At 41.4% G+C, this 15,359-nt stretch overlaps 1 protein-coding gene across 1 annotated transcript in view; it reads left to right on the forward strand.

Moving 5' to 3' along the window:
* Positions 1-15,359, forward strand: part of p3h2 (prolyl 3-hydroxylase 2) — a 72,265-nt gene continuing 56,906 nt past the window's right edge. Inside the window, exon 1 of the mRNA XM_059341668.1 lies at positions 1-786. Coding sequence (XP_059197651.1) covers positions 370-786 — 417 coding nt within the window. The 5' untranslated portion in view covers positions 1-369. The remainder of the gene's footprint in view (positions 787-15,359) is intronic.

The following is a 15,359-nucleotide window of genomic DNA, read 5'->3' on the forward strand; positions in this document are numbered from 1 at the left end:
TTATCAAATACGTTTTGTTTTTTAAATCACATGTTGAAATGAAATAAAAGTACTATCTCTCGTGTTCGTGGCGACCCACGAGACTCCCTGAAGGACCCTTGTGGTCCCTGCGCGGCTGTGATTGTCCTCTGGCCATTCATGTCTTGGAGGGAGGAGTCAGCGGAGCCAGAGAGGGGTCAGAACAAAATGTGTGTCCCCGACTAAAGCAACATTATTTCCGCTCTGGTCCGGTGCAGTCCTGGGTGTAATCAGCGTGAGGAGCTTTTTAAATGGACTCTACAACGAGTCTCAGCTGATTGTCGCTGACTGACAGCCGCTCGGTGCGCTCTCTCCGCCTGTCGCTCCTCTCCGTCTGAACCGAAGCAGAGGATGGATGGAAACTTTCCCCCGGCTGCTATCTGCTCAGTAGTCCTGCTCACCGTCGCGTTGTCATCCTCAGCAGCCTTTCTGGAGCCTTACGACCTGTTATACGACTCGGCGGTGCACGCGTTTTACAACAACGACTACACTAATGTGGTGCGCTACATGGAGGCAGCGCTCAGCAGCCACAGGGAGCTCCGGCGCACCAAAGTCCGGTGCCGGTTGAGGTGCCAGGACCAGCATCCTTTTGATGAAACCTACTCGGACCTGCGCTTCCCCGACGTGGTGCTGCGGAGGGCGGCGTGTATGAACGCATGCATCGAGGAGAAAGTTGGCATTCAGTCTTTGCACAAAGTCAGCGAGGATGTAGTGCAGGACTTTAACAGGAGGATCCCCTACAACTATCTGCAACTGGCTTATCAGAAGGTACGGGGGGGAGGGGGTCTGAGCCTCTGAATGAGGACTACTGTTGTCCCCTCAGCGGGGAATTATTTATCTCACTCTACTGCTACAGTCTTCATCAGCTGCTGCTGCTGCCCAGCAACCTGCTGCACGGTGATGAGAGGAGAGGTCAGCTGCAGCACACATGGAGAAAACTTTACCAGTGTAGTGTACAAGTGTACAATACTGCAGGTATTGAACACTCAAAATTGGGCACAGGTACCACTACTTCACTTCTGTGCAATATGACCACATTCATGGCACATAGGTGTAATATTTGTCACAAAACACAATCAGAAAATTGAGAGAATCCTGCAACAATTTGCAGAAGTAAACCTTAAACAATGTTGTAATTTCAAGGCCAGATATTGATATTTTAAGAAATGCAAATACTTGCTTTCTGTTATGACATAATTTAAGGCAAGCTTGAGAAGGGTGGCTACTTAGGCTGATATTTGGCATGAAAAGTGTTGAACAATACATTTTAATTTCAAAGTTGACGGGACAAGTAAAGAATACACACACAAAAGAATAAATACACACATTTGGAACAAAAGTGTACAAATTTAAGCAAAATAATTGTGAAGTAAACTTTACAAGAAGAACAGGGATGAAATACAAATCTGCTTTTAGATCTGTAATGATTAGTTGATCAAAAAAGTAATTCTTACTACATTGGTTTTTGACTAGATGATAAATGGAGGAAAATGCTTTTTTTTTTTTAGAATCTTGGATGGACATTTTTCACTATTTTCTGCCTTTTTAAAGACCAAACAATGAATCAGTTGGCAAATTAGTTGATCATGGAAGTGATTGTTAGCCACAGCCCTATATGCAATAACATACTGCAGAACAAACTTTATGATGATGAATTTAAATCTGCTGTTATTTAGCACAGAGTCCAACTGATAATACCAGAAACCCTGACAAGCATTATGTCTAAGTATATTTATGTATATGCAGCGTTTTCATCCCAGACAGCAGAGTGATGTAACATGCTCTACATATGTCTGTGTCATGTATCACACACATGTCAAAGGCTCTGCTAAGTTGTTGACATTAGGTTTAGTTGCAGGTAGATCAAGGAGAGCAGCTGGATCAAAGTGGGCTGACTCTACAGATGTCTGTGCACTTGCTTCAGTCCTTTGTTTACAACCGCACTCTGGTTTTTATGGCTCCTCTGTGTGCTGTGTTATTTCTGCGCAAATGTTTGTGGATTTCTCTGCTTTGGCGGCTCCGACTACTTTTTCTTCCTTTCCCTGCTTCTTCCCACATCCAAAATGGTATCAACACGCTTTCTAGAGGAGAGTGATAACTCAAGATCTACTTAAAAGTGCAGTCAGATAAAAGATTCAGTGCTTTTGTATTATTGCAAAACTCCTAAACTGCCACTGCTCCTCAGTCTTTATGGATTACTTTATTTGCTCAACATTTATCCAAATTTCCAGATCTGCGATTCCCATGAGATCCATCTTTTGCCTGGGACAATGTTGAGCGCGAGGCGTGGGAACAATCCAAGAGACATATAAAACAGGAGAGCTGGGAACAAAGTGTAATTGCTGATTCAGACTCTGTGTGCTGCATTTGTCCCTGAGGAGCAAGTGGGTTTGATGTTGCCATCAATTTTGTATTTGTAGCATCACAGATGTATGAACAACTCCCACTTGATGGATATCTTTATCCAAAGCTCCTTATTTAGAAATAGTTGGAAACCCCCCTTATTATGAGTTGATCTATTAGTATTACAGCAGGTTTTTGTTTTGTGTGGAAGGGGAAAAAACTGAAACAGGAACATCCTGAATGTCTCCCAACCTCCTTTTATGCAGACTATTATTGTGGACTTCCGACAGATGAAAAGAGTGGAACTTGAGCTTTACAAACACTTCATTCATTCAGCTGAAGGCAGGCAGACAATAAGATGTGTGACTGCAACAATGATACAATGAGCCCAGCAGGGAAATTGTCTTTCTGCATCCGTCCCTCAACAGCCTGCTCAGGGTCAACTTCAGGACACTGCGGGGGGTCAGACGCTTGCAGTTTCAGTGGCTTGAAGTGTGACTTTTATAAGCAAAGACCACATGTTCATATGTACAAATATTTTACTCAGGCAGAGTTTCATTTCACTTTGACTTTTTGCCTCCATGTGAGCAAGAGAGTGACATTTCATCCCAGTTGGAGCTCAGTTGGGAAGCTGGCACCGTCTCCTCACAAGTCCACTTTCACTGTAGCTGACTGCAGACCAGCTCCAAATGCCGGGCTGATGACACACAGCTTCCCTCACTCAGACGTGGTGGGAAGCTAGTCGACCCTGTTACTGTCTGCTGGAGAAATGATTGTCTTCATATTTTTCTGAAACGGCAGAGAGAGAATAAAAGCTAATGTGATCCTCTCATAAAAGTGCACGCTCCTGTCTAGACATGAGCGTAGACGCGGCCTTACACAGATCCTCACCCAGTTGTAAAAATATTACTAATCTTTTGTAAAATGATTTCTGGAACATCTGTTTGGAGAACAAGTGGCACATTTAGTTTTTCTTCTCCCACAACAAAGGAGAAGCTCTCATGAATGTTTAAGCAGATCTTGATTTCAGCGTCCCCTGTGTCTCCTAGCGCGTTGACGTCTTTATGAACTGAGTACATGGCTGCACATCAAGGCTAAGAGCTCTGATGTTGATCTAACCGCAGGTAAGGAGAGGCCGAGCTGCAGCCTTCTCATTGGCTAAGCCAATCAGAGCACATCAGACCAGTCAGTGTGTGCATGAGTATCTCAATCTTCTGTGTGCGTGTGTGTGCAGGCGCCCTCACGTGTGTGTTAGTATCGGGGGTATTTGGTGGTGTTTGCAAAAATAAATAACATTCCTGCACATTCCAGCGTCACACGCCCTCCTCCTGACAGCCTCTGGCACAATGCTGCCATTGGGCCTGTTAGACGAGCCTCCACAGTCACCAACTGTTCTCCTCACTGCTGCTGCGTATGTCCCCAGTTCGCCCATCATTTAGCCTGGCAAATATTTTATTTTCCTGTTGTGGTCTGTTTGCTTTTCTAAAAAAAGGAGAGACACTCCACCTCATGCAGGTATTAAAGGGAGACTTCTGTAGCTGCCACTGGGCTGGACCCCGATGGCCTCCAGTGATCTCTGCCTCTGGCTACGGCTCTCGCTACAGTTGCCCAACTGCGGAGCGATCAAAGGCCCAGAAGTGCCCCAAGGGGCGAGAAAAGATCCAATCTCCAGCCTCTATAACCTTAATCTGATCGCTCCCACTGCTGTTCCAAGAAGTGACTGTGAAAGAAGAAGGGGTGAATTTATCAGTGTTTATTCAGATAAAAATCATAACACAAATATCCCGGAACAAATTTGGTTTTAAAAGTATGGCATGAATTGCAAAGACTAACTTTTATTTGTACTTTGTTGGACTCTTGCGCATAAGTTGTAGCTAAATTAGCATTTCCTCCATTTTTTTATCTTATTTATTCCTGTAACGTCCTGCATTTTCTATTACAAGAGGACCTCCCAGGTGCATGGGGACATTTGATCCTAGTGAAAATAATTAACCTTAAAGGAAAACACCGGTAATTTGCAACTCTCTTTTACAGTTTTTAGCTTCCCCCCGTGTTGCTCGTGCCTGGAACTAATCGCAAAACACAAAATGCATCATCCAACTGACCCACTCTGCAGTGACGCGAACATGTCACAACAAAAGCAATGCATAGAAATAAGCCCAGGACCCACTAATTGGTCAGGTATTACAAACTTCTGTAATGCAGCTTAAAATTCTTTGCAACCTTCACAGCTTTATTATAATTACTTTGAGGAGATCCCAAAGTTTCCAAAGATACCAAATATGTCAGAGTGAATTTTGGCTCTGCATGAAAAGTGTTTGCAGAAGGCATCTAAAGTGTTAATCCCCTACAACTATATGGAGTCTTGGTTTGAATATTGTACTCAGTGTAACCATCAAGTTTAAGTGAAGAGCTGGAAAGCATGATACAGAATACGTACGATACAGTCCGACAGAGTGGGATAAGATCACTTTAACAACAAGCTTCTTAATGGGAAATTAAATGGAACTGGATGTCAAAACTGAGCTTAAACACCTCAAAGCTACGTATCAGATTTTATGTAAAACCTTCTTCAAACTCTCCATCTTCATCCTCGTTGCCAATATAAATTCTTGCCCTGGTATGACAGATATTCTGCTCAGATTAATATCCAATGTGTCGTCTGCATACAACCCATTCAGATATTTATGAGCCTGATCGAGGGACAGCCTTATAGACATTATGTGTGTGCATTTGTTCTCATCTCACATTACTTCTCATATAATCAGACCATAATGGGGTTTGTTTGACAGCTCGCTTTACAAGACTGCCAACGATTATATCCGTTCTGATAATGAGTCTTTGTCCCAGATGAGAAGGGAGATCGGGACAGCACTTCCTAGTAATTAAGAGGGTGATGATTCTCCATAATGACCCTGTTGATGCACTCATCCTGTGCGCCTAGTTTAACCCAACTGAGGCCGGAAAGACATTTGGAACCACCAATATAAATATAGCGCCATTGTTAAGAAACAAGGAGTTGCAAATGTAAGAGGGCTACTATGTGACTTACACAAGGCGTTTATTCTTATTGCAATGACCTACACTGTAAAATAATAATAATTTACTGTATTATTTTACAGAATTCTTTTCTTTTTCTACATTATGTGCAAATGCAAAAGAATTCTGTAAATTAATATAAAAATTAATATAATTGGACATTTTTTTAAATTATTATTAAATTGCTTAATTACAGTAAATTAACCCTCCAAAGATATACATCATATTGCTGAATGTAAAATTAAGGAAACTTTCTGTTTAACTTTAATGTGAATGTGAATAAAATGTAAAAAGAAATCGTAAAACAATGGTGAAGTCTGGCACTTCCCGTCATATTAAAGAAAAAAAATGTTAGTTATTCTTTGGATTTAAAAAAAAAATACAGGTATTTGCTGTATTTTATCAATAATATTCAAGAAATCTTCTGTAAAATAGCTTTCGGTTGTTTACTGTTATTTGATGGTAAATGTTTGGCAAGACTTTTTACCATTTTTATAACTATTATTATTATTTTATTTTTTACAGTGCAGTAGAAAAGTCCTGGGAATTTGGGGCACATAACTCAACATTTATCCCAGCATCATTTTGTTTTGAGAACTTCCCCGTGTCTCCCAGCACAATGTTAAAAGGTGACAGTAGGTCAGGACCGTCTCTGAAGCCTGCTGATGTTGTGAGCCTCCTCTGGAATTCCTTCTTCAAAGTCCGACCCATTCATGATTCCACTGTGAATGTGATGATTTGATTACAACTCAGCAGGGAGTTTGTGGCTCAAGTCCTCCTTCGATGGCCACGTGGTGAAAAAAACTGCTTGCTTGGTTGTGATTAAAGGTTCAGTGTGTATGTGTAAGGGGCTGGTAATGATCGCAACGCTTTGCTGCACTCTTGCCGTGATTTGTTTTATCTTCCCTTTCCAGCTTATTGAGATAAATGGGAAGAATTAGCCAAACACACAGCAGCGTGAGGGGGACATATCTGTTTCCAGCTTGAACCCCAGCGAGGAATGTTGGACGTAGTGAACATTTGAGTGGAAAATGAAGAGATTTTGTACAGACAGAGCTCATAGCAGTGAGTGTTTGTGCACTGGATGGGAATCACAGATGATGTTATTGTCATCTGCAGCTGATAATAAGTTGATCAAAGCAGACGGAGAGTGAGCCCTGTCATTGGATTGGATAGAGGAAGCAGTAACGTTGCCATGTACTCAGAGGCAGGCAGGTTGTTCGACGCCAAGTCAGATTTCTGTGTTTGATGTATCGGCAGGGTCGTTTTGCGGTTATCCTTTTAGCAAAGTGACTGGGAGCGAGACAGGAAGTAGTGCAGGAGCAGATGACAGTAGAAATTGTAGAAAAACACATGCTAGACTGTGACTCATAGGTCTTTAAGAGTTTATGATGCATAAAGTTGCTCAGCATATGGAGCATGAAACCATAATATAATGTAGTTTTCACATCTTAAGTGGTGCAAGGTCTCTACAGATACAGACACACTTCATGGGACCACATGTTATGGTTGAGAGGGATTTCTTTAAGTCTATACCAAAGACTGTATAAAAGAAGTGGACATGTGATGTCACCCATTGGTTTGTGGTTTTGAAGTCTTGAGTTTGGCATTTTGGTTGTCACCATCTTGTTCTCTTGGAGCCAGAAGTGACCATATTTGGATAAAATGGTGGAGCAAAGTCATCACTATCATCTGACACTAACTTAGTAGGCCAGGGGCAAAACTGAAAAAATTAACAGAAATTAACTTTTTTTGAAAACATTTCAAAATGAAAACCATGCTGTATTGAAGAAGACCTAAAAATTGGGGTAGAGAAAAACCTGTGTAGAAATGTTTATGTAGTTAATCAATCAAGTGAGAAGTACGGTCATTTTCTCATTGACCTCTTTACTTGCATTTTTGCAACTAGTGGAGTCGCCCCCTGCTGGTTATTAGAAAGAATGCAGGTTTAAGGCGTTTACGCATTGGCTTCACTTTTTTAGGCCTGGAGATTGCTACTTAGTTTCAATTACAGACTTTAAAGGAATATTCTAAACATTTTGTGACCTGGAGTGTCCACTGGTGGCATGTCAAGGTCTTTTTTTCTTCTTTTTTATTTTTATTTTTTTACAAATTCAACAAACGTGATACAGCATTTTAGTTATTGAGCTTTAAATGTGCCAGGCTAGCTGCTTTCCCCCTGCTTCCAGTCTCAGTGCTAAGCTAAGCTAACCTGTTTGGTAAACAGCTTCATATTTACCAAACTGACATGAAAGTTGTATCAATCAGAACAAGTCCCAGCAAGAAAGTGAATACAAGGATACAAGTAAACATGTCAAAGTAATTAAGTGACATGATTAAGTGACACTTGCTGTCTGTGAAATAATAAAAGACTCAACCCTGAAGTGAAAGGAATATTTCGCAAGAAGGCAGAGCTGAAAAAGTGAATTTCACATCTACCGTTTCTTACATGAGAGCTAGAAATGATGGCATTAGTGTAGGTGCTCTTTGATGGTTGTGATAAAGGCTTTTATTATCTGCTTGTACTTGTCAGGCAGTAAAACGTCAAAATTGTTTAGAAAAGCTTCAAGCACTTTCAAGTCTTTCCTCATTGCATTTCCAAGCAAGTAAAACATATTGATTAGGAAAAGAATGGGGATTGTTAAATAGGTCTGGCAGTGGATCATTTCCCATCACCTCTCCTCCCCTGCACACACCTGCAGTGCCAACACGCTGCTCTCCTGGCTCTCCTGACCTAGCGTGCAGTGCTGTGCTTTGCCCAGACAGCCAGACATTGTGGCACTTGGCTGTGCCAAAGGCCTTCTGCATGACTGGATCTGAGTGGATAACGCACTACAGGAATGTGGGGGCACGCAGTGGCGTAACACACCAATATTGTTCTCGCCCTGATTAACAATTAAACGGCTGCAGGAGAGGAGGAGGCTAATGGGTCGCTGCTGAAAACACTGCTGCTGGGACGAGACAGCAGCAGGTTGTGGAAGGGAGACGGACTTGGCTCAAGGGTGACTTTGTCAAACTCTGGCATGTGTGAATGTGAGGTCGAACAGAACAGGACACCGGCCAGGCGCGGGAGCTGACCGCTATCAGGACCGTTTTTTTTTTTAAACAAATTCCAAACTCTTGATTAATTGAGAAATATTTATCACAGTGACTCCATTCTGACCGCTGTGTTTTCTCAATTTATGGAAGATCTGAATATCTCTTGTCACAAAAGGGAGGATTTGGACCAAGATTCCCTGTCTTAATCCAACCAGATGGAGAACAGCGTTTAGATATGCATATATGTGTGTGTGGATTTCTGTATTTCAGTAGAGTTGGCAGCAAGGACAGTTTCACTGTGTGTGTATTATTCTTTGTGTTTGGTGATTATCAGTCTGGCCAAAGACTCCCGGGTGTCTGAGTGGAGAAATCAGGGCTGGGATGGAAAATCCTGAGTTTGCCAGGCATCTGTTCAGCTTCACTAGTGACTTGAACTATGTGTTGGCTGCTGCGGGGGAGCAAGCAGAGAAACTTCTATCTGTCATGTTATCTTCTACCCAGCGGACACGGTCACTTTTTCTTTTCCATCAAATTGTGAAAATATTTGACTGTGACACCCACACATACTGACAGAGTACAAATGTGTTTTCATGTTCTGACTTTCCGAGAAAAATACCAACTTGGGACATTTTACGAGGATGTACTGTCAGACAAACAGTTCGCTGTAAACCTGCAGTGGTTGCATCAGAGAGAGGCTTTTATGCTGAAAGGGAAGAACATATATTGATCTTTGTTGTTGACTTATTCAAACACCCATGGGTATGTTATAAACTGTACACCTAGCCGTTAAAATGAGGGACATAGAAAGGGCCAGTGTGTTGCTGTTCATTTTGTTTTTACCAAAGTGTTTACTCACACAAAGCAGGAGCCAGTTCAGGATTCATTCTGAAAGTGAAAATACAGATTTGCCTTTGACAGATTTAAGTCAACATCTCAAAGAGTGAAATGTTTAACAGGTTTTCTGAGTTATCCTGTATCCACCTCAAAGTTTCGGGTTGCTTCTGTCCTCAGCACATCATTTCTAGGAAGTGGAGAGCTGCAGGCTTCAGGGTGGAAACCACAAAGAGGGTCGAGGATACAGGAAGTCAACTCTGTAGAAACAGTGGAAAATGAAGTCGTTTTCCATTTCCACACATGCAGTGTATCCCTGAAATGTGCAGGAACATTTCCTGCATTTGGTCATGTGTGAGTTGGAGCAGGGATCAATTTTCAGGGAAATCTGTGCCGTCAATTTGTCACCTCAAGGCCTCGTAACATTTCAGGGAAAATGCCGGTACAGCTGACTAACAGCAGTAACCTTGCAGGGACAAGGGTTAAGACCACATGACGAAAGACACTTCCACATGACTCTGCTATTAATGTATTTGAATCCGTGACTGGTTTATGGTTTAATATTTGCGCCAATGCTTGCTGAATTTATGCAAACTAGAAAATATGAGATGTCTTCCACCGTGTACACGTACAGCTGGCCGTCTTTTTCTTCTTCCTCCGTTGAGTTATGGCAGTTGGCATCCATAAGTGTTGCATGACCACCGTCTGCTGGATTGTCCCCTGCCTTGTCTATTGGGCATGTACGAGAACACACAATACCATGATGTCCCTGAATGTAGCACATGAGTGAATAGTGAAAATCACAGTTGTGACATTTATCAGGAACTATGTGTGAAAAAAGCTTTTTTTTCAGCAGTTTAATTTAAGGTTCTAACAGCTTAGATGTACTGAGTAAAGTTAAACAAATGTCTAATCCGTGGGCCCAGTCGTGTATTGAAGTGAGAGCTCCTCTGGTAAATTGGTAAAGTTCCTGTCCTCTATGGCAGAAGGTTTGTGGTATTTGGTATGTGGTTGCTGCGCTGTGGTCCCAGCAGCAGGGGGCTTGTGCAGAGCCACAGCAGGGTCACATGTCTCCTCTGCCCTTTTTCCACTGGCCTGGTGAAACACACATTTGTGATCGTATACATTTCAACTGCAGCCTCACAGCATTAATCTGGCTTCTAGTGTAAAACAGTGATCACAGGAAACAAGATCACAGCTGCATGGCTTCAGGTGTTAATGCTGTGAAAATACCTGTCTTGGATAACTCGGTCTGATTCTTTCTTCTTAAATGTGAATTCATGTTGGTATTCTATTCTAATAAATCTAAAATATATTATAATTTTTGGTTGGAGATAACAAGCTATTTGAAGCCACTCTGGGACTGGGAAACTTCAATGTGAGTTTTTAACTGTTACCTGATATTTGATCCAAACAATTGATTGAACCACGAAATATTGTGCTCATTGATCAAATAATTCGACACAGCCCTAGAATACATATTCATCTTAAACAGCAGTCACTTTAAACTTTGTAGATATTATTTTGTTTGCTTTTTGGATGTCCTCTTAATTTCTTTTAATAAATGACGTCAACCTGCACAGAAAATTTGCCTTTTGGCTCAAATCCAAAACATTTATATAATTGTGATGTTAATTAATGTGCGTTTTTCTTGAAAAAATAAATAAGTAGAGTAAATCAAATTTATCACATGTTGATACACAGACCGAGCTTGTTGGTCTAATTTGAAAATGTAAAGTTTTGATCCTGTGCCAAATCCTCCAGCACTCCTCAGAAGCGAGAATCATTCATCTTTTGAGGGCAGTTTGTTTGCCTTTTTCACCCCACAGCTGTTTCCTGTAAAATTCAATTAGAAGTGTTGATTGTTTATCCAGACCTGCTCCGCTGTCGTCAGCCTGCAGGGCGATGGTCCCGTGGCGACCCCGGAGTAAATGTGTGCTTATGTGGCACTGTTTATGTGTGTGTGTGCACTGTATGTATGTGTTGTAGTGTGTGATAATCAGAATGTGTTTGCATGAAAAGGTCCGAGGCTGAGCCTGGGATGCACTTCAGCCACATCCTGTGTTGAATTAGAAATGTTCCAGTGCAGATGTCTTTATTTCACACCAAGAAAAGACAACATTTCAGCTCTGTGAATCCACCCTAGCCACACATCACCAAGTTAAGTTTGACAGCTGGCATCGAGAAGAGGACTATTTCCAATTTGCACACCCCCCGTCCTCCCGCCTCCTACCTACGACTGCCAAAGAATAATTCATCTTAGCAGTGCATAACGCCAGGATTTCCAACTATTATCCCCTGCCGCTCTGTGACCTGCTTATCTTTGTCGTTAGATCTCAGCACCTTTTCTCCCCAAGAGCTATTTTCCTGCAGGGAAACTGGTAGTATTACACCCATTTAGAAGACAGGAGAGAGTAGTTTTCATGATCCCATGTTGACCTGACCCCTGGCCGACACTGACCTCGCAGCGTCTCCGCATCTGGTTCAGATCTTCGAGAATTGCAGCTAATAACAGCACTAAAGAGCGTTGGGTACAAGGAGCCACAGGCAGGCCTGTCTACTTTATCAGGATTAGGAGAAAGTGAAGTGGAGGCTGTAATGTCACATTTAGCCAATAAGAAGTCCTTCTCAGTGGCTCAGGTAATGAGACAATGAAATCATGGTTGTCTGCAAACTGTTGATCTCAATTTTTATCCATCATGTGGAAGAATTGTGTATCTTAACAGTGGCCTTTGTCTTACTTTATAGCCTCGACCTAATTGTTGTTCATTATCCATGCTGCCTAAATCGACATTTATTTGGAGGAAAGTAATGAATCTGTTTTTAAAATAAATCCCCTAAATCCCCCCAAGAAAGCTGTAAGTGGTTGTGGACTCTCAACATGTGGATGGGTCATATCTCAGAGCTGCCAGAGGCAGTGATTACACAGGATAACACAGAGCGTGTGTGTATGTGTTGATGGTCTTTCATAAGAGCCAAATGTCCTTAAAAAACCTTTGCTGTAGATTTAGGACTTTCTCCGAGCACGAGGAGAGCATCATCTGCAAAGAGTTAAAGTGGGATCAGTTCTGCATCATTTCCTGCTGGCTCCTACAGAAATCTTTAAAGATTAACTGACCTGATTAATAGGACAAAAAAGTGAGATACTCAGGAATGAAAATCCTTGACAACTCTTTGGACTGGAGAATAAAGAGTTCAAGACATATTTATCATTTGTCTAATAGAGTTAGTACCCATCTGCTCAAAGTAGGCCTGCAACAAATTATGAAGGCTAATTTTCAGGTTCATACTTGTATTTTATGGCTCTACTAGAAGATGTTTAGTGTCCAAATAACATTGTATTATTCTTAAACTGCTCATGGCCGCTGCTAATTTATTCACCCTCTGTCTGAGATGCTCAAATGTTCATCCAGAGTTAAACTCTTTGTGTATTGCCCAGAATTGTTAAAGTTATCACAGCACAGTTTCAGTATGCCATGTGTATTTTTGTTTTGTTTATGATGGTACGATGCCAAACGAACGCTGTGATGAGCATGTAGAGAAAAACAGCCCTCGGGCACCAGCCTTGATAAGCACTGAAAAATTGCAGGATACACAAACAAACCATGGTTTTATGGTTTCTATGTGGTAAAAATGGTTTGACTTACATAATCTTTTTTACAAGACTTACATCCTCCTTATGGGGATTAAAACTGTGGCACTTTAATCGCAGTTTACAGCTCTGGCCACACCTGAATCAGGGATGCCAGTTGAAGTATTTCATGTTTGGCAGAGTCAAATGATTTGTGATCAGAACGTTTTTTTCCCCATCCAAAAGTATTACAGGCTTCCTTTGGGTGGTGGAACTCAAGTGGTGCTTGAAAGTGTTTGAAATGTAGATCATATAGGACACAAAGTCTACTTACAAACAGGTGACACATTTTGAAACCTGAAACTTATCACCCTGTCACAATTTTTTGTTTGTTTATAGCACAATAACATCAAAGTTATGCCAGTAAAGAAGAAAAATGGTTTGTACTGTGTAAAAAAAGCTTGAAAATAGAAACTGCTCGAAAAGTGCTTGAGTTGACTGTGGGAAAGGTGTGGGAACCCTGATATTTATAATCACTGACATGTTGCTCAGTCTAGTCTCACTTTATGTCATCTCATGTCTATAAAAAAGATCAGAAACAATGGGTTTATTCACGTTAGAAATCCACCTTAAGACATGCAGGATGATGTCAAATGATTTAATGTTTCAAAATGATTTAAAAGCCCATCCTAAGCTTTGCACGGCCTGTTTAAATCCCTGCAGACTGCCGTCAGCGAACACTACATGTCCAAGTTACAATTTATTTTACAACAGCTTTTACGGTTGGCTTCTGCTCGAGGCAAGTGTTTATATTCGGTCCTGTTTGCCAATTTGGTAATGAGTCATTAAAGTTAAGATTTGGAAGTTCAGTTTATGTAAAGCATTCATTGGACTGTGATGTCACCCAGTGGGAGAGACCCCGCAAAGAATGTAAACTTTTTGGCTCTGGTCGTGAATTTGAGAGAAAACAACCTCAGCGCTGCCACTTCAAGAAGTATTATCCTGTGACCACATGCACCCAGTACAGAGGGAAGGCATCAGTCTTCTTGAATGTCTACATGCAGAAGTAATCATTTAACTTGTGGAGACAGAGGAGTACGGGGAAATAAACTCTTCCGCCTGCTGTGATCATAAACATTGTGAAACAGCCAAGGCCAGAAACTTGTTCAGTCCTGGAGAAAAGAGACTTCTAGAAAGTTCTGACTGTTTGGTGTTCACGCAGAGGGTATCGAGTGTCATCCTGAAAGCGTCTGCTTTGTATAATGGTGTGGCATGTTGACAATAAATTATTGTTTTGTCCTTGAAGCTGTTTTATTTGACCGTCTGTGGTTCCTGTTTGCTAAAGTTTTGTTGGTGTTCATTTAGAGAAATGGACTTTATGATGCATTGTGCAAAATTTAAACAACTTGGAAGATGATTCCATGTTTTACTCACTCTTTGTTTTCATTTTTTGTGTCAAGTGATCGGTTTTTGTTCAGTTTCTGGGTCCTATAGTTTTAATTTTAGTGCTAAATACAAATTCCTCAAGAATGCTATTTGTCCAGCAATTGTGAGTCATGGTGTAATGAGTCATGTGTCCATTATATTAAGATGTAGCAAAACCTTGCGCCCCTGTAATGACAGTCAAGCTGGAGTGACACTACAGATATTTGGAGAGCATTTGTGTCTTTTCTTTTGGAGGATAATTCACATTTTTCCTGTTGTGTCAGCTCAGATTTATAGGAATTTAATAGAAACAGGATTACCCTCTTTTATTGTTGTCTGGTATGGAAGTCTTGGCCACATGGCCAGTACAAAAGGCTCAACAGGCTTCTTAATTTAGCAGCAAAATACTCATTGGTATTTACAGAATGTGAGTCCTCTGGAAGTCCAAGGCCATCCGAGACTATCCTGACCTGCTGTGTGCAGAGGGTTTGAACTCCTGCCATCATGTGCAGGAGGACAACAGGGTCACAGGTTGCTGTCGAATCCACAGCTGTAGATAATGCTCGACATGGAAAAATAGCTGCCTGCTCTGTCTCCTTCTGCAGTGTGAAAATTCGCCCAGTAAATGTGTTTTTGATCTTTTTGATCTTATCTTATGAGTTTGGTGTAGTTGTGTTTGTTTGTTGCTGTGGTGAAAACTTGGCAGCACATTTCCTTTCAGCTGGAAGATCGACTTGATGGGACATGACTTTCCCATGAATTTAAGACTGGAATCTGTACCCTGGCACGGTTCATCAATCTGCACCCAAGTCCACTTGAAAAGGTTTTGAAAAGGTTACAGTTTGCATCGGGTGTTACGTGCAGCATGCAGCTGTCTCCTCAATCCTAAATCCTCTGAACCGCACAGCTGTGGCTGATAAAGTAGGAAGGCAGGTGAAAGGGGTTTTTTAAACATGATCTTAAAAATATAAACAATAGCTTGCATACTGTGAAAGTTGCAGGCACAGACAGAGACCATTCAGAAACAAGACAGCTCACTGACAATTCAATGTCATTTAACAGTTGGTGATGAAAAGATGGTGTGAAAAGTAGT

This window comes from Centropristis striata, chromosome 9 (genome assembly GCF_030273125.1).
Source record: "Centropristis striata isolate RG_2023a ecotype Rhode Island chromosome 9, C.striata_1.0, whole genome shotgun sequence".
NCBI classification, from domain to species: Eukaryota; Metazoa; Chordata; class Actinopteri; order Perciformes; family Serranidae; genus Centropristis; species Centropristis striata.